The 20,594-nt window shown below is 45.1% G+C and overlaps 1 protein-coding gene and 1 long non-coding RNA gene across 10 annotated transcripts in view; both read right to left on the bottom strand.

Moving 5' to 3' along the window:
• Nucleotides 1-278: 278 nt before the first annotated feature.
• LOC148082973 (uncharacterized) lies at nucleotides 279-1,458 on the bottom strand. The gene is made up of 2 exons (XR_015710715.1): nucleotides 1,219-1,458; nucleotides 279-1,172 (listed from the first exon to the last, which is right to left on the bottom strand). It is a non-coding gene; the product is annotated as an uncharacterized LOC148082973 (long non-coding RNA).
• Nucleotides 1,459-3,962: 2,504 nt separating this feature from the next.
• ago4 (argonaute RISC component 4) overlaps nucleotides 3,963-20,594 on the bottom strand; it is a 43,136-nt gene continuing 26,504 nt past the window's right edge. For 2 of the 9 annotated variants that reach the window (XM_087786119.1, XM_087786123.1), the window contains 10 exons: nucleotides 19,043-19,162; nucleotides 18,817-18,978; nucleotides 16,433-16,581; nucleotides 16,187-16,371; nucleotides 13,487-13,646; nucleotides 13,236-13,416; nucleotides 11,388-11,666; nucleotides 11,227-11,328; nucleotides 9,532-9,731; nucleotides 3,963-4,613 (listed from right to left, as the gene is read on the bottom strand). In XM_087786119.1, the coding sequence (XP_087642245.1) occupies nucleotides 4,505-4,613; nucleotides 9,532-9,731; nucleotides 11,227-11,328; nucleotides 11,388-11,666; nucleotides 13,236-13,416; nucleotides 13,487-13,646; nucleotides 16,187-16,371; nucleotides 16,433-16,581; nucleotides 18,817-18,978; nucleotides 19,043-19,162 (1,647 nt within the window). In that variant the 3' untranslated portion in view covers nucleotides 3,963-4,504. The remainder of the gene's footprint in view (nucleotides 4,614-9,531; nucleotides 9,732-11,226; nucleotides 11,329-11,387; nucleotides 11,667-13,235; nucleotides 13,417-13,486; nucleotides 13,647-16,186; nucleotides 16,372-16,432; nucleotides 16,582-18,816; nucleotides 18,979-19,042; nucleotides 19,163-20,594) is intronic. The other 7 variants (XM_087786120.1, XM_087786124.1, XM_087786122.1 and 4 more) reach the window with 5 other exon arrangements.

The following is a 20,594-nucleotide window of genomic DNA, read 5'->3' as shown; positions in this document are numbered from 1 at the left end:
GCCACGACTTTTCCTTCCAGACTCACTGAAGCATCAATTAAACATCTACCAGGTCGGGTTCCCTGCGTCGCCTCGGCAACCGTCGCCGTGGCAACACAACACAGGAAGTGGAGGGAGTCGCAGCAGGAAGTAGATCTTTGATCAAACCTGCTTAAAACTGTCACTTTTTACAAACATTACTTTATAAAGAGTTTAAACTTCATTCTCTCTTTTTTCACAGAAATACATTTTAATTATTCATATCTTTTATACACGTTTGTTAAATAATACACAGTATATTCAGTTGGTAAAAGTGTTTATTTGTCCTTAAAGTATTTCTGTCTCTCAAACATGAATCAAATCAAGTTGTTTATCTTTTTAAACGTCAATCATTACAAATGTTTTTGTTTCGCTCGCGTTTCTGCTTCATTTCAAAAACAAAAATGGCGGCGGCGGTGAAACAGCGACCTCTGGCGACAGAAAAGAGGAGCGCAGGCTGGAGGCATAAAAAACATTTTATTACATGAACAAAGATTCCCTGCAGCTAAAGAAACATGTTTAACGACAGCATGAGTGGCAGGTCCGAGTGAAGCTCCGCCCCTTTGACATGGTTCCACCCAATCACAGAGCAGGAAGATGACGAGCTCTTGAACCCCGATAACGATAGTCGCACGATCAAATACACAAATGATAATGATTGTTTAAAAAAAATTGCAGAGCTTTAAAAAAAACTTTATTAAGAAGTGCATTTCCGAGGGGGAGGAGCCAGCGTGGTTGCCACGGAGACAGCTGGGCCAGAGGGTCTCTTGTGAAGTTACCTCGTTTGAAGGAGACCCCCTCGTCACCCCGTCTATTGCTCGAGCACTAAACTCTCAGAATAAATATCTTTAAAAACATGCAGCGAGCGAAGGTTACACTGTTGAACACAAGAGTCTAACAACTACACAACTACACACAAGTGCACATTTTCCCACTGATTGATACAAGCAAATGAAACTAAAGACACGACAGCGAGAAGAACCACAGCAGCCGCGACGAGAGTACTGACTCCAGTTACACACCTGGACACACACCTGCGAGAACACACCTGTGAGAACACACCTGCGTGAACACACACCTGCGAGAACACACACCTGCGTGAACACACACCTGCGAGAACACACCTGTGAGAACACACCTGCGTGAACACACACCTGCATGAACACACACCTGCATGAACACACCTGCGTGAACACACACCTGCGAGAACACACCTGCGAGAACACACCTGTGAGAACACACCTGCGTGAACACACCTGCATGAACACACACCTGCGAGAACACACCTGTGAGAACACACCTGCATGAACACACCTGCATGAACACACACCTGCGAGAACACACCTGTGAGAACACACCTGCATGAACACACCTGCGTGAACACACACCTGCGTGAACACACACCTGCGTGAACACACACCTGCATGAACACACCTGCGAGAACACACCTGCGTGAACACACCTGCGTGAACACACCTGCATGAACACACACCTGCATGAACACACCTGCATGAACACACCTGCATGAACACACCTGCATGAACACACCTGCATGAACACACCTGCATGAACACACACCTGCATGAACACACACCTGCATGAACACACACCTGCATGAACACACCTGTGAGAACACACCTGCGTGAACACACACCTGCGAGAACACACCTGCGAGAACACACCTGTGAGAACACACCTGCATGAACACACCTGCGTGAACACACACCTGCGAGAACACACCTGCATGAACACACCTGCGAGAACACACCTGCGTGAACACACCTGCGTGAACACACCTGCATGAACACACCTGCATGAACACACCTGCATGAACACACCTGCATGAACACACACCTGCATGAACACACACCTGCATGAACACACCTGCATGAACACACACCTGCATGAACACACACCTGCATGAACACACCTGCATGAACACACCTGCATGAACACACACCTGCATGAACACACCTGCATGAACACACACCTGCATGAACACACACCTGCATGAACACACCTGCATGAACACACACCTGCATGAACACACACCTGCATGAACACACCTGCATGAACACACCTGCATGAACACACCTGTGTGCACGTCCTCGACAGGAAGCTGCTCAAACTCATTCATAGTAAACCTGCAGCTTCAGGTGGTTTATTACAAAAGGGTTCTAGCGAGCAGACCCCCTGCTGAGGCGTACACGACCCACAACTCACTTCAGACGCACACCAGGTGCTCCAGCAGCCTTCACGCCTGTCAATCAACCACGACCTGTCAATCAACCACGGCCTGTCAATCATGAAGTGTTTGTGTGCGAAGGTCGAGCTTTAATCCAGTGTTTGTTAAAAACATGAAACACATTGAAATATATACACACATGATAGAAACATATCCATTACTTTGGTCTGATCCTCAGATTCAACCCACTCGATCCATTACTTTGGTCTGATCCTCAGATTCAAACCACTCGATCCATTACTTTGGTCTGATCCTCAGATTCAAACCACTTGATCCATTACTTCTGTCTGATCCTCAGATTCAAACCACTCGATCCATTACTTTGGTCTGATCCTCAGATTCAAACCACTTGATCCATTACTTCTGTCTGATCCTCAGATTCAAACCACTCGATCCATTACTTTGGTCTGATCCTCAGATTCAAACCACTCGATCCATTACTTTGGTCTGATCCTCAGATTCAAACCACTCGATCCATTACTTTGGTCTGATCCTCAGATTCAAACCACTCGATCCATTACTTTGGTCTGATCCTCAGATTCAAACCACTGGATCCATTACTTTTGTCTGATCCTCAGATTCAAACCACTCGATCCATTACTTTGGTCTGATCCTCAGATTCAAACCACTTGATCCATTACTTTGGTCTGATCCTCAGATTCAAACCACTTGATCCATTACTTTTGTCTGATCCTCAGATTCAAACCACTGGATCCATTACTTCTGTCTGATCCTCAGATTCAACCCACTGGATCCATTACTTCTGTCTGATCCTCAGATTCAACCCACTGGATCCATTACTTCTGTCTGGGCCACTGGTCTCCTCGCCATCACGTCACGATGCTACAAACCAAGTCTACACTCGTCACCTGCTGAACTACACAACCAGCAGATCATCACAACAGCACGACAACGACGACGACAACATCAACCACAAGTTCTAAACAACATCTCTTAAGATAAGCAGGAAAAAAACATCTTATATTAAACCTTTACAAATCTGTTTGTATAAATGCATAAAGGTACGAGAGCGCCCCCTGTTGCCTGCCCGGGTCAGTGCAATGAAGAGAAGGAAGTGAAGACGATGCTGGTTCGAATACACCATAGAATCTTTACCATGACGACGATCAGGTCCGAACAAGAGAAGGATCTCCACACACACCGTCAGCCTCGCGGGTCTGGACCGGGTCAGGACCGGGTCTGGACCGGGTCAGGACCGGGTCAGGACCGGGTCAGGACCGGGTCAGGACCGGGTCAGGACCGGGTCACCGCTGCTACACGAGCTCCGCCCACCGTTGAGTGATGTCAATCAAAATAAGTGATTCATATGTGACTATAGATGTAAATATATGTTTACGTGAGAATATAAAAACATTTACAGCAGTTTAACTCCTTGATTTCCCTTTTACAATTCAGTGGCCTGCCATGAACATCTCCACACACACACACACACACACACACACACACACACACACACAGCAGTATATACAGATATGCACACACACACACACATGATGGGAGGAAAGTAGTAATGGGCGTGAACACCCGGGTCACCTCGCTTGTACAAGACAGTGAAGGAAAATGTTAAAACACGTAAAAAAGGAAAAAAATATTTCATTCTTAAAAGGTCAGGTCGCCCCCCCCCCCCCTTGACCCCCACCCCCCGCTGTGACCCCCCCGCTGTGACCCCCCCGCCCCACCCAAGAGCTTGTGACAGAGGGCCCTGAAGGGCTTTGAGGTAAACGTAGATCCTGGCTTCGCTGACACTGATCCGGCCTGATGACGCCGGTTCGTGTCCATCAACACAAAAACAACACAATGGCTCAAACTATTTCCCGCTCGTTTCCTTCGGAGACACCGCGACCCTCGACCCTCGACCCTCGACCCTCGACCCTCCCTCAGTGCTGGGGTTGCTGGTTTAATGGCGGCTCGATCGGGGAACGCTGGTGAGTCCCGTGTCAGAGCTGCTGGACACTGAGGTCCAAGAACCGCTTTGGTGCCGACACACCAGGAGAAGAGACAAAACACACGAGGAGGAGGAGGAGGAGGAGGAGGAGGAGGAGGAGGAGGAGGAGGAGGAGGAGGAGGAGGAGGAGGAGGAGGAGGAGGAGGAGGAGGAGGAGGAGGAGGAGGAGGAGGAGGAGGAAGAGAGGGAGAATAGAGGGAGGAAGAGGAGGAAGGAGGAAGGAGGAGAGGGAGGAAGGAGGAGAGGGAGGAAGAGGAGTTTGATGGATCGCCAGCCTAAGCGAAGTACATGGTGTGCTGGGTGTCGTAGTGGATCTGAACCGCCTTGGCCAGCGCCTGTGGATCCCGACCGTTGCTCTGGCCCGACACGTGGCTGCCTTCAGCGCTGAAACACAGGAACATCGTCTCAGAACCACAACTCCCAAGATGCAACACACTAATTATTATGATTAAGTAATTGTGACAGTTAATCGAAGTCTTCCTCGAGGTGATGAACATTTAAATGTTGACAGTTTTCACTCAAACTTGTTTTAACTTTAACTCTAAAGACACTTTATTTTCATATTTTGCTGCTTCTGTGAGTGAACGTCCTCGTGAGAAGATGTATATTTATATTTATACGTGTTCAATGACACGTATAAATATAAATGTACTTATATATATATTTATACGTGTTCAATGACACGTATAAATATAAATGTACTTATATATATATTTATACGTGTTCAATGACACGTATAAATATAAATGTACTTATATATATATTTATACGTGTTCAATGACACGTATAAATATAAATGTACTTATATATATATTTATACGTGTTCAATGACACGTATAAATATAAATGTACTTATATATATATTTATACGTGTTCAATGACACGTATAAATATAAATGTACTTATATATATATTTATACGTGTTCAATGACACGTATAAATATAAATGTACTTATATATATATTTACACGTGTTCACGAGCGACATCGAGACTAACTCACTTGTTCACTAGTGACATCGAGACTAACTCGCGTGTTCACGAGTGACATCCAGACTAACTCACTTGTTCACGAGTGACATCGAGACTAACTCACGTGTTCACGAGTGACATCGAGACTAACTCACGTGTTCACGAGTGACATCCAGACTAACTCGCGTGTTCACGAGTGACATCGAGACTAACTCACGTGTTCACGAGTGACATCCAGACTAACTCACGTGTTCACGAGTGACATCCAGACTAACTCACGTGTTCACGAGTGACATCCAGACTAACTCACGTGTTCACGAGTGACATCCAGACTAACTCACGTGTTCACGAGTGACATCCAGACTAACTCACGTGTTCACGAGTGACATCCAGACTAACTCGCGTGTTCACGAGTGACATCCAGACTAACTCGCGTGTTCACGAGTGACATCCAGACTAACTCACGTGTTCACGAGTGACATCCAGACTAACTCGCGTGTTCACGAGTGACATCCAGACTAACTCACGTGTTCACGAGTGACATCCAGACTAACTCACGTGTTCACGAGTGACATCCAGACTAACTCACGTGTTCACGAGTGACATCCAGACTAACACGTGTTCACGAGCGACATCGAGACTAACTCGCGTGTTCACGAGTGACATCCAGACTAACTCACGTGTTCACGAGCGACATCCAGACTAACTCACGTGTTCACGAGTGACATCCAGACTAACTCACGTGTTCACGAGCGACATCCAGACTAACTCACGTGTTCACGAGTGACATCCAGACTAACTCACGTGTTCACGAGTGACATCCAGACTAACTCACGTGTTCACGAGTGACATCCAGACTAACTCACGTGTTCACGAGTGACATCCAGACTAACTCACGTGTTCACGAGTGACATCCAGACTAACTCACGTGTTCACGAGTGACATCGAGACTAACTCACGAGTTCACGAGCGACATCCAGACTAACTCACGTGTTCACGAGCGACATCGAGACTAACTCACGTGTTCACGAGCGACATCGAGACTAACTCGCGTGTTCACGAGCGACATCCAGACTAACTCGCGTGTTCACGAGCGACATCGAGACTAACTCGCGTGTTCACGAGCGACATCGAGACTAACTCGCGTGTTCACGAGCGACATCCAGACTAACTTGCGTGTTCACGAGCGACATCCAGACTAACTCGCGTGTTCACGAGCGACATCGAGACTAACTCACGTGTTCACGAGCGACATCGAGACTAACTCACGTGTTCACGAGCGACATCGAGACTAACTCACGTGTTCACGAGCGACATCGAGACTAACTCGCGTGTTCACGAGCGACATCGAGACTAACTCGCGTGTTCACGAGCGACATCGAGACTAACTCGCGTGTTCACGAGCGACATCGAGACTAACTCGCGTGTTCACGAGCGACATCGAGACTAACTCGCGTGTTCACGTGCGACATCGAGACTAACTCACGTGTTCACGAGCGACATCGAGACTAACTCACGTGTTCACGAGCGACATCGAGACTAACTCACGTGTTCACGAGCGACATCGAGACTAACTCACGTGTTCACGAGCGACATCGAGACTAACTCACGTGTTCACGAGCGACATCGAGACTAACTCACGTGTTCACGAGCGACATCGAGACTAACTCACGTGTTCACGTGCGACATCGAGACTAACTCGGGTGTTCACGAGCGACATCGAGACTAACTCGCGTGTTCACGAGCGACATCGAGACTAACTCACGTGTTCACGAGCGACATCGAGACTAACTCACGTGTTCACGAGCGACATCCAGACTAACTCACGTGTTCACGAGCGACATCGAGACTAACTCACGTGTTCACGAGCGACATCCAGACTAACTCACGTGTTCACGAGCGACATCCAGACTAACTCACGTGTTCACGAGCGACATCCAGACTAACTCACGTGTTCACGAGCGACATCGAGACTAACTCACGTGTTCACGAGCGACATCGAGACTAACTCACGTGTTCACGAGCGACATCGAGACTAACTCGCGTGTTCACGAGCGACATCGAGACTAACTCACGTGTTCACGAGCGACATCGAGACTAACTCACGTGTTCACGTGCGACATCGAGACTAACTCGCGTGTTCACGAGCGACATCGAGACTAACTCGCGTGTTCACGAGCGACATCGAGACTAACTCACGTGTTCACGAGCGACATCGAGACTAACTCACGTGTTCACGAGCGACATCGAGACTAACTCACGTTTTCACGAGCGACATCGAGACTAACTCGCGTGTTCACGAGCGACATCCAGACTAACTCACGTGTTCACGAGTGACATCCAGACTAACTCACGTGTTCACGAGCGACATCCAGACTAACTCACGTGTTCACGAGTGACATCCAGACTAACTCACGTGTTCACGAGCGACATCCAGACTAACTCACGTGTTCACGAGCGACATCCAGACTAACTCACGTGTTCACGAGTGACATCCAGACTAACTCACGTGTTCACGAGTGACATCCAGACTAACTCACGTGTTCACGAGCGACATCCAGACTAACTCACATGTTCACGAGCGACATCCAGACTAACTCACGTGTTCACGAGCGACATCGAGACTAACTCACGTGTTCACGAGCGACATCGAGACTAACTCACGAGTTCACGAGCGACATCCAGACTAACTCACGTGTTCACGAGCGACATCGAGACTAACTCACGAGTTCACGAGCCACATCGAGACTAACTCACGTGTTCACGAGCGACATCGAGACTAACTCACGAGCGACATCGAGACTAACTCACGTGTTCACGAGCGACATCCAGACTAACTCACGTGTTCACGAGCGACATCGAGACTAACTCACGTGTTCACGAGCGACATCGAGACTAACTCACGTGTTCACGAGCGACATCGAGACTAACTCACGTGTTCACGAGCGACATCGAGACTAACTCACGTGTTCACGAGCGACATCGAGACTAACTCACGTGTTCACGTGCGACATCGAGACTAACTCACGAGTTCACGAGCGACATCGAGGCCAACTCTCGTGTTCACGAGCGACATCGAGACTAACTCACGTGTTCACGAGCGACATCGAGACTAACTCACGTGTTCACGAGCGACATCGAGACTAACTCACGTGTTCACGAGCGACATCCAGACTAACTCACGTGTTCACGAGCGACATCGAGACTAACTCACGTGTTCACGAGCGACATCCAGACTAACTCACGTGTTCACGAGCGACATCGAGACTAACTCACGTGTTCACGAGCGACATCGAGACTAACTCACGTGTTCACGAGCGACATCGAGACTAACTCACGTGTTCACGAGCGACATCGAGACTAACTCGCGTGTTCACGAGCGACATCGAGACTAACTCGCGTGTTCACGAGCGACATCGAGACTAACTCGCGTGTTCACGAGCGACATCGAGACTAACTCGCGTGTTCACGAGCGACATCGAGACTAACTCACGAGTTCACGAGCGACATCGAGACTAACTCACGTGTTCACGACAATATTGAAATATAAACTGGTTTCTTCTCATCAGTTCTTCACCAGGACCTTCAAGGACGCGACAGTTGAGCAGTTTGAAGGCGTTTAGATGTTAAGAGTCTTTTTGGACGGAGAAGCTGCAGTCGCTACATTAAAATGAACAAACGTGTCTAAAAAGAACGGATTAAAATGATCCACATTATTCCACATGAAGCTTGAAAGTCAAGTTGCAAACCGAGTCTGGTTCTGCTCCAGGTTTCTTCTAAAAGCAACGCTGGTGAGTCACTGTTTCTTGAACCGTCGAGAGAGAAGTTCATGAAAACACACTTGAAATAAAGTTCAATCACTTGTGATGAACGATTGAAACTTCTTTAGTTCCTCAACCCGGAAGTTATGAGTCGAGAAGAAAGAATATGTTTGGTCTACAGAAGAAGATGATGCTCTTCATGATGTTCCTCTGTTTGAAGAGAAAAGATTTGTTTAAATCTCTCGTTCATATACTTATTTTTCTTAACATAAATGTGTGACATCATGATGTCGAGGAGTCGATCTTGACATGAACATTTAAAACCTTTTAAATCATGTTCAATGAAATGTTTATTCATCTTGTTTTTATGCTTCAAGTCGTCTTTGATGCTTCAAAATCAGCTGTTATCGTACGTGATGATTGACAGCAGAGATGATGAGATGTTCTAGGAAAGAACCTGGAACCTGATGTTTCAAGTTCATTTATTTTAAACGTGCTCCATCCACACAGAAGGAACCAGAGCAGCTTCTCTAGTCAGAAGAGCCGGAACAAGGCGGCGCTCTGGTCTAACCTGTCGTGGTCTTTGTCCACCAGGTGGTAGCGAGCGCGGAACGCCACCAGCCGGGCGTAGTACGCCGGCGCCGGGATGGACACGGAGCGCGTGCAGCGGACGTAGGTGTGGCAGAGCTGGTAGGTGAGCAGCTGCAGCTCGTCCGCCGTGAAGCAGTTGTCGTCCCACAACACGTGGTAGTGCGAAGGTCGGCTGGTTCCCTGAGGAAGTTACACACGAGATCAACACAAGTTGTTGCTTTTTGTGTTCATTTTAGTCTTGATCCAACACTCCTGTCATATACTGTGATGTTTTCAAGGCATAATGATGGTGATCCAACAGATACCAGAATAAAGGTGATCTTGTGGCAGAGAGACTGTGGGTCATGAACACATGACCTACTACATCAGTCTAGACTGTGGGTCATGAACACATGACCTACATCAGTCTAGACCGTGGCTCATGAACACATGACCTACTACATCAGTCTAGACTGATGTGGGTCATGAACACATGACCTACATCAGTCTAGACTGTGGGTCATGAACACATGACCTACTACATCAGTCTAGACTGTGGGTCATGAACACATGACCTACTACATCAGTCTAGACTGTGGGTCATGAACACATGACCTACTACATCAGTCTAGACTGTGGGTCATGAACACATGACCTACTACATCAGTCTAGACTGTGGGTCATGAACACATGACCTACATCAGTCTAGACTGTGGGTCATGAACACATGACCTACATCAGTCTAGACTGTGGGTCATGAACACATGACCTACATCAGTCTAGACTGTGGGTCATGAACACATGACCTACATCAGTCTAGACTGTGGGTCATGAACACATGACCTACATCAGTCTAGACTGTGGGTCATGAACACATGACCTACTACATCAGTCTAGACTGTGGGTCATGAACACATGACCTACTACATCAGTCTAGACTGATGTGCTTCATGAACACATGACCTACATCAGTCTAGACTGTGGGTCATGAACACATGACCTACTACATCAGTCTAGACTGTGGGTCATGAACACATGACCTACTACATCAGTCTAGACTGTGGGTCATGAACACATGACCTACATCAGTCTAGACTGTGGGTCATGAACACATGACCTACATCAGCCTAGACTGTGGGTCATGAACACATGACCTACTACATCAGTCTAGACCGTGGGTCATGAACACATGACCTACATCAGTCTAGACCGTGGGTCATGAACACATGACCTACATCAGTCTAGACCGTGGGTCATGAACACATGACCTACTACATCAGTCTAGACTGTGGGTCATGAACACACGACCTACTACATCAGTCTAGACTGTGGGTCATGAACACATGACCTACATCAGTCTAGACTGTGGGTCATGAACAACTACATCAGTCTAGACCGTGGGTCATGAACACATGACCTACTACATCAGTCTAGACTGTGGGTCATGAACACATGACCTACATCAGTCTAGACTGTGGGTCATGAACACATGACCTACATCAGTCTAGACTGTGGGTCATGAACACATGACCTACTACATCACTACACTAAATCAATCTAGACTGATGTAGTAGGTCATGAACACATGACCTACTACATCACTACACTAAATCAATCTAGACTGATGTAGTAGGTCATGAACACATGACATGATACTGAAGTGGACCCACAGGTGTCATCAATGATGGCGTCTCACCTGGATGCCAGCGTGGCTGCACAGGTAGAAGTCGAACTCCGACGGGTGAGTGATGGTACTGTCCACGGTGGTGCCGGCCGGGACGTTTCCGCTCTTGCCGACCTGGAGGAGTCAACGTTAACAACACCGAGGTCTTAGAGTCCAAGTCCAGGCAAACTGACCCGCTCTGCTTTATCCGAGCAGAAGAGACGGGTGTGGTGGCGCTTCTGGACCACGATGTAGGTGATGCCGGGCCTGTAGTCCTCCTCCAGGCTGATGCAAGCCTTCCTGATGGCGATCAACTCTGGCCACGCCACCTGCTTCATCTGACCCTCCGACACGCCGCCGCGGTAGTAGATGATGCGCGTGGGCTTGAAGCGAGTCGACTTGTAGAACTGAATGAGCAGCTCTCGAACCATGTTGGTCAGATCCTGGATCACCTCCTGACTGAAGAGCTGCTCCTGCAGACACAAGAGGAGGAGAAACACTAGAAAATAGTTGGATTACAGTTGAAAATAGTTGGATTCTAGTTGAAAATTGTTGGATTCTAGTTGAAAATTGTTGGATTCTAGTTGAAAATTGTTTGATTCTAGTTGAAAATTGTTGGATTATAGTTGAAAATTGTTGGATTCTAGTTGAAAATTGTTTGATTCTAGTTAAAAATTGTTGGATTATAGTTGAAAATTGTTGGATTATAGTTGAAAATTGTTGGATTATAGTTGAAAATTGTTAGATTATAGTTTAAATTGTTTGATTATAGTTGAAAATTGTTTGATTATAGTTGAAAATTGTTGATTATAGTTGAAAATTGTTTGATTATAGTTGAAAATTGTTTGATTATAGTTGAAAATTGTTGGATTATAATTAAAATTGTTGGATTATAATTAAAATAGTTGGATTATAATTAAAATTGTTTGATTCTAGTTAAAAATTGTTGGATTATAGTTGAAAATTGTTGGATTATAGTTGAAAATTGTTGGATTATAGTTGAAAATTGTTAGATTATAGTTGAAAATTGTTTGATTATAGTTGAAAATTGTTTGATTATAGTTGAAAATTGTTGATTATAGTTGAAAATTGTTTGATTATAGTTGAAAATTGTTTGATTATAGTTGAAAATTGTTGGATTATAATTAAAATTGTTGGATTATAATTAAAATAGTTGGATTATAGTTAAAAATTGTTTGATTATAGTTGAAAATTGTTAGATTATAGTTGAAAATTGTTGGATTATAGTTGAAAATTGTTTGATTATAGTTGAAAATTGTTTGATTATAGTTGAAAATTGTTGGATTATAATTAAAATTGTTGGATTATAATTAAAATAGTTGGATTATAATTAAAATTGTTGGATTATAGTTGAAAATTGTTTGATTCTAGTTGAAAATTGTTTGATTATAGTTGAAAATTGTTTGATTCTAGTTGAAAATTGTTGGATTATAGTTAAAAATTGTTTGATTATAGTTGAAAATTGTTTGATTATAGTTGAAAATTGTTAGATTATAGTTGAAAATTGTTGGATTATAATTAAAATTGTTGGATTATAATTAAAATAGTTGGATTATAATTAAAATTGTTGGATTATAGTTGAAAATTGTTGGATTATAGTTGAAAATTGTTTGATTATAGTTGAAAATTGTTTGATTCTAGTTGAAAATTGTTGGATTATAGTTAAAAATTGTTTGATTATAGTTGAAAATTGTTAGATTATAGTTGAAAATTGTTGGATTATAATTAAAATTGTTGGATTATAATTAAAATAGTTGGATTATAATTAAAATAGTTGGATTATAATTAAAATTGTTGGATTATAATTAAAATTGTTGGATTATAATTAAAATAGTTGGATTATAGTTGAAATAGTTTGATTATAATTAAAATAGTTGGATTATAATTAAAATAGTTGGATTATAGTTGAAATTGTTGGATTATAATTAAAATAGTTGGATTATAATTAAAATAGTTTGATTATAATTAAAATAGTTGGATTATAATTAAAATAGTTGGATTATAAGTGTGTGAAGACTTACACTGGTGACCTGGGACATGTCCTGCCGTGACGTCTGCACACGCACAGTAGCACAGTAGCGACTCGGATGACCATCCATACTTCCCACCACTGCAGCGATCGAAGGCTTCTTTCCATCTCCTGCTGGAGGATGAGTGACATCTGCTCCCAGAAAGATGACGGGCTGCTGGAACACAGACGGCCTGCAGGGGGCGTGACGACAAGAGGTTCACATCACACTGAAGAAGACTCTTCACAGTGTTGACCTCTGACCTCTGATGTGGCACCAGGACGTTGTTGATGCCTCCCAGCTTGGCGTTGATCTTCAGACAGAGGTTGGAGAGGGTCTGTGGGGAGGTCTTCACCACGTTCTTCACCTGGACACACTGGGTGGCCATGCCCAGGAGAGTGTCCCCGACACGCTTGACCTCGGCTGGACGACAGTTGACCTCAAGTTACACAACAATAAACCACTACAAGTGTTTGTGACCTCATGAGCTGGACTCACTGGTGACATCACTGGACAAACTACTGTCCAGCATGATCATCTCCCATGATGCAACACTGTCATCAGTGAACACATGCAGCACCAATGCTCCTCCCATGATGCAACACTGTCATCAGTGAACACATGGAGCACCAATGCTCCTCCCATGATGCAACACTGTCATCAGTGAACACATGGAGCATCAATGCTCCTCCCATGATGCAACACTGTCATCAGTGAACACATGGAGCACCAACGCTCCTCCCATGATGCAACACTGTCATCAGTGAACACATGCAGCATCAATGCTCCTCCCATGATGCAACACTGTCATCAGTGAACACATGCAGCACCAATGCTCCTCCCATGATGCAACACTGTCATCAGTGAACACATGCAGCATCAATGCTCCTCCCATGATGCAACACTGTCATCAGTGAACACATGGAGCACCAATGCTCCTCCCATGATGCAACACTGTCATCAGTGAACACATGGAGCACCAATGCTCCTCCCATGATGCAACACTGTCATCAGTGAACACATGGAGCACCAACGCTCCTCCCATGATGCAACACTGTCATCAGTGAACACATGGAGCACCAACGCTCCTCCCATGATGCAACACTCATAGACTCAGGGACTCATTCATTCCTCGCGTTATTACAATGTTTACTTCTGAGTTTAAGGACGGAAGTGAAAAGATGATTCTATGTTAATCTTTGTATCCTTTTTATTTTTCTTTGATCTTGTTTTTTATTTCTAGACTTGGATTGAGTCGTTTTTATAGAAACTTTGTTCTTGTTTCATGAATCAATCGTCTGTTTCCAGAAAGAGACCTGCATCCATCATCTATAAATCCATCCATCCAACATCTATAGAGTCTTCAACACAAACATCTCACCATACACCAGAGTCTTCAACACAAACATCTCACCATACACCAGAGTCTTCAACACAAACATCTCACCATCCACCAGAGTCTTCAACACAAACATCTCACCATGCACCAGAGTCTTCAACACAAACATCTCACCATACACCAGAGTCTTCAACACAAACATCTCACCATCCACCAGAGTCTTCAACACAAACATCTCACCATACACCAGAGTCTTCAACACAAACATCTCACCATCCACCAGAGTCTTCAACACAAACATCTCACCATACACCAGAGTCTTCAACACAAACATCTCACCATCCACCAGAGTCTTCAACACAAACATCTCACCATACACCAGAGTCTTCAACACAAACATCTCACCATACACCAGAGTCTTCAACACAAACATCTCACCATACACCAGAGTCTTCAACACAAACATCTCACCATCCACCAGAGTCTTCAACACAAACATCTCACCATACACCAGAGTCTTCAACACAAACATCTCACCATACACCAGAGTCTTCAACACAAACATCTCACCATACACCAGAGTCTTCAACACAAACATCTCACCATACACCAGAGTCTTCAACACAAACATCTCACCATACACCAGAGTCTTCAACACAAACATCTCACCATACACCAGAGTCTTCAACACAAACATCTCACCATACACCGGAGTCTTCAACACAAACATCTCACCATCCACCAGAGTCTTCAAAACAAATCTCACCATACACCAGAGTCTTCAACACAAACATCTCACCATACACCAGAGTCTTCAACACAAACATCTCACCATACACCGGAGTCTTCAACACAAACATCTCACCATACACCAGAGTCTTCAACACAAACATCTCACCATACACCAGAGTCTTCAACACAAACATCTCACCATACACCAGAGTCTTCAACACAAACATCTCACCATCCACCAGAGTCTTCAACACAAACATCTCACCATACACCAGAGTCTTCAACACAAACATCTCACCATACACCAGAGTCTTCAACACAAACATCTCACCATACACCAGAGTCTTCAACACAAACATCTCACCATACACCAGAGTCTTCAACACAAACATCTCACCATACACCAGAGTCTTCAACACAAACATCTCACCATACACCAGAGTCTTCAACACAAACATCTCACCATACACCAGAGTCTTCAACACAAACATCTCACCATACACCAGAGTCTTCAACACAAACATCTCACCATACACCAGAGTCTCCAACACAAACATCTCACCATACACCAGAGTCTTCAACACAAACATCTCACCATACACCAGAGTCTTCAACACAAACATCTCACCATACACCAGAGTCTTCAACACAAACATCTCACCATACACCAGAGTCTTCAACACAAACATCTCACCATACACCAGAGTCTTCAACACAAACATCTCACCATACACCAGAGTCTTCAACACAAACATCTCACCATCCACCAGAGTCTTCAACACAAACATCTCACCATCCACCAGAGTCTCCAACACAAACATCTCACCATACACCAGAGTCTTCAACACAAACATCTCACCATACACCAGAGTCTTCAACACAAACATCTCACCATACACCGGAGTCTTCCCGGGCAGGATGACCACGATGAGCTGGAGTCCGACATAAGACATCTTCAGGTGTTTGAACATGGGCTCCACGCTGTCGGCTCCCTGGGCGTACTTGCAGAAGCAGGGCTGGCCTTGGATGGGCATCCCTGCGTCCTTGGAGATCTTGCGCAGTTGGTCCGTGAAGCTCCTTCAAACGACATTTATCGTGAAACACAAACCTTCTCAAACTTCTTCGATCCTTCACTCACTTGAGAAGATCTTCTCGACACTGCTTCTGAGGAGCGAAGCAGGCCACGGCCCAGACTTTGATCTCGATGCCGGCGTAGAACTGCTTTCCTCTCATGTCCCACACGCCCTGGTTGGGCGTGGCGACGGTTTTGTTCTGCGGAGAGAGTCCCTAACCTCTTAGTCAATCCACCGTCTGGACCAGCCAACGCTCGCCATACACAGTGTCGGGAACATACGAGTGTCGGGAACATACGAGCGTCGGGAACATACGAGCGTCGGGAACATACGAGCGTCGTGAACATACGAGTGTCGGGAACATACGAGCGTCGGGAACATACGAGCGTCGGGAACATACGAGCGTCGGGAACATACGAGCGTCGGGAACATACGAGCGTCGGGAACATACGAGCGTCGGGAACATACGAGCGTCGGGAACATACGAGCGTCGGGAACATACTAGCGTCGGGAACATACGAGCGTCGGGAACATACGAGCGTCGGGAACATACGAGCGTCGGGAACATACGAGCGTCGGGAACATACGAGCGTCGGGAACATACGAGCGTCGGGAACATACGAGCGTCGGGAACATACGAGCGTCGGGAACATACGAGCGTCGGGAACATACGAGCGTCGGGAACATACGAGCGTCGGGAACATACGAGCGTCGGGAACATACGAGCGTCGGGAACATACGAGCGTCGGGAACATACGAGCGTCGGGAACATACGAGCGTCGGGAACATACGAGCGTCGGGAACATACGAGCGTCGGGAACATACGAGCGTCGGGAACATACGAGCGTCGGGAACATACGAGCGTCGGGAACATACGAGCGTCGGGAACATACGAGCGTAGGGAACATACGAGCGTCGGGAACATACGAGCGTCGGGAACATACGAGCGTCGTGAACATACGAGCGTCGGGAACATACGAGCGTCGGGAACATACGAGCGTCGGGAACATACGAGCGTCGGGAACATACGAGCGTCGTGAACATACGAGCGTCGGGTACATACGAGCGTCGGGAACATACGAGCGTAGGGAACATACGAGCGTCGGGAACATACGAGCGTCGGGAACATACGAGCGTCGGGAACATACGAGCGTCGGGAACATACGAGCGTCGGGAACATACGAGCGTCGGGAACATACGAGCGTCGGGAACATACGAGCGTCGGGAACATACGAGCGTCGTGAACATACGAGCGTCGGGAACATACGAGCGTCGGGAACATACGAGCGTCGGGAACATACGAGCGTCGGGAACATACGAGCGTCGTGAACATACGAGCGTCGGGAACATACGAGCGTCGTGAACATACGAGCGTCGGGAACATACGAGCGTCGGGAACATACGAGCGTCGGGAACATACGAGCGTCGTGAACATACGAGCGTCGGGAACATACGAGCGTCGTGAACATACGAGCGTCGGGAACATACGAGCGTCGGGAACATACGAGCGTCGGGAACATACGAGCGTCGGGAACATACGAGCGTCGGGAACATACGAGCGTCGGGAACATACGAGCGTCGTGAACATACGAGCGTCGGGAACATACGAGCGTCGGGAACATACGAGCGTCGGGAACATACGAGCGTCGTGAACATACGAGCGTCGGGAACATACGAGCGTCGTGAACATACGAGCGTCGGGAACATACGAGCGTCGGGAACATACGAGCGTCGGGAACATACGAGCGTCGGGAACATACGAGCGTCGGGAACATACGAGCGTCGGGAACATACGAGCGTCGGGAACACGCGCTTCACTCTCTCAGAAGATAGATGCGTATCCTGCAGAAGGATGAGGTTCTACCTTCAGCTGTGAAGGAAGGATGAGGTTCTACCTTCAGGTGTGAAGGAAGGATGAGGTTCTACCTTCAGCTGTGAAGGAAGGATGAGGTTCTACCTTCAGGTGTGAAGGAAGGATGAGGTTCTACCTTCAGGTGTGAAGGAAGGATGAGGTTCTACCTTCAGGTGTGAAGGAAGGATGAGGTTCTACCTTCAGGTGTGAAGGAAGGATGAGGTTCTACCTTCAGGTGTGAAGGAAGGATGAGGTTCTACCTTCAGGTGTGAAGGAAGGATGAGGTTCTAGCTTCAGGTGTGAAGGAAGGATGAGGTTCTACTTCTCAATGTAGTTGGTTTGATCTTATAGATGATGTGTGTCGTTCTTCTGGATCAGTAGATCATAGTGAGAAGAACATCCTTCAATACTTGTTTCATTTGAAACATTTCTGTCCCGCTTAAGATGTTTGGACTTTAAAGTATTCTTTGATTTAAAAAGGAACAAAGAGGGTTTTGAAGTGACTTCCAGGAATTTAACAGATGCAAAGGAATGGAATAATTCACTTGAGGTCCAAGGACCTGGACGAAGGTTCTCTCTCACACGCCCAGGACTCACCCTGCCACAGTCCCTCCCGGTGTCGGTGCTGACCCGGCCCCCGTACTGCAGCATGGGTGCCGGCAGAACCCGGCCCGTGACCTCCGTCATGTCATTGTGGACTACGATGCCGAACTCCTTCAGGTACGGGTCTGGACCCCCGACCATACTGTTGCTTTTCACCTGCAAGAGAAGACCTGGTTTTAGAAGGTCCTTCTCCACGGGCCGGACCTCCAGGTGAACCCACCAGACGACTGATCTCCTCCTGTCTGTCGGGGGCCGAGCGAGCGGTGGCTTTGATCATGGTGGACGTCTGGTTGTCGGTGAGCTTCTTGATGCAGCGCTGGCCTGCTACGATGTTACACACCTGCACACAGGTGTGTTCGTGGTCCAGACATGAAACCAGACGCATCAACAATTAAAAAACACTAATAATGTAGAAAACACAACTTTCAAATATTTAAATGATTCAATTATTTTATTATTTAAACAAATTCAACCTTTAACTAAAGAAATGATTCTATTCAATAATTAAAAAATAATTAAATGTCATAGAATTACTCAAAGTACCTTCAGTACCAGATACACACGTGGATATTAACAACTACACTAAAACTTTAACAACACTTTACACACATGTTTGACTTCATATGGCGATACTTCACAAGATTCTGAGTTCGTTCATGTTTTCAGAAAGAAAACTTTAAAGAGTTAAATGTTGTTATTTAAGAGTCAGACTTAATCTAGTCAAGTTAATGAAGATGAGTATTTTCTTAGTTTCTGTCATTGATCAAATACCATCTATAATACACATGACATTATTTGCACGTTTTGAGATAAAGAAATTCTTTTTTTTCAATACTTCCTCTTGAAGGCTTTTAATATATACTTGTTCGAATGTACATAGATGTTTATACTTGTTGTACTTGAAGCTGCTTTTAATATATACTAGTTCGAATGTACATAGATGTTTATGCTTGTTGTACTTGAAGCTGCTTTTAATATATACTAGTTCGAATGTACATAGATGTTTATACTTGTTGTTGTACTTGAAGCTGCTTTTAATATATACTAGTTCGAATGTACATAGATGTTTATGCTTGTTGTTGTACTTGAAGCTGCTTTTAATATATACTAGTTTGAATGTACATAGATGTTTATACTTGTTGTTGTACTTGAAGCTGCTTTTAATATATACTAGTTTGAATGTACATAGATGTTTATGCTTGTTGTTGTACTTGAAGCTGCTTTTAATATATACTTGTTCGAATGTACATAGATGTTTATACTTGTTGTACTTTAAGCTGCTTTTAATATATACTAGTTTGAATGTACATAGATGTTTATACTTGTTGTTGTACTTGAAGCTGCTTTTAATATATACTAGTTTGAATGTAAATAGATGTTTATACTTGTTGTTGTACTTGAAGCTGCTTTTAATATATACTAGTTTGAATGTACATAGATGTTTATACTTGTTGTTGTACTTGAAGCTGCTTTTAATATATACTAGTTTGAATGTACATAGATGTTTATGCTTGTTGTTGTACTTGAAGCTGCTTTTAATATATACTAGTTTGAATGTACATAGATGTTTATGCTTGTTGTTGTACTTGAAGCTGCTTTTAATATATACTAGTTTGAATGTACATAGATGTTTATACTTGTTGTTGTACTTGAAGCTGCTTTTAATATATACTAGTTTGAATGTACATAGATGTTTATACTTGTTGTTGTACTTGAAGCTGCTTTTAATATATACTAGTTTGAATGTACATAGATGTTTATGCTTGTTGTTG

This window comes from Callionymus lyra, chromosome 3 (assembly GCF_982586985.1).
Source record: "Callionymus lyra chromosome 3, fCalLyr1.hap1.1, whole genome shotgun sequence".
NCBI lineage: Eukaryota > Metazoa > Chordata > Actinopteri > Syngnathiformes > Callionymidae > Callionymus > Callionymus lyra.
This window is presented reverse-complemented; position numbering and strand designations above follow the sequence as displayed.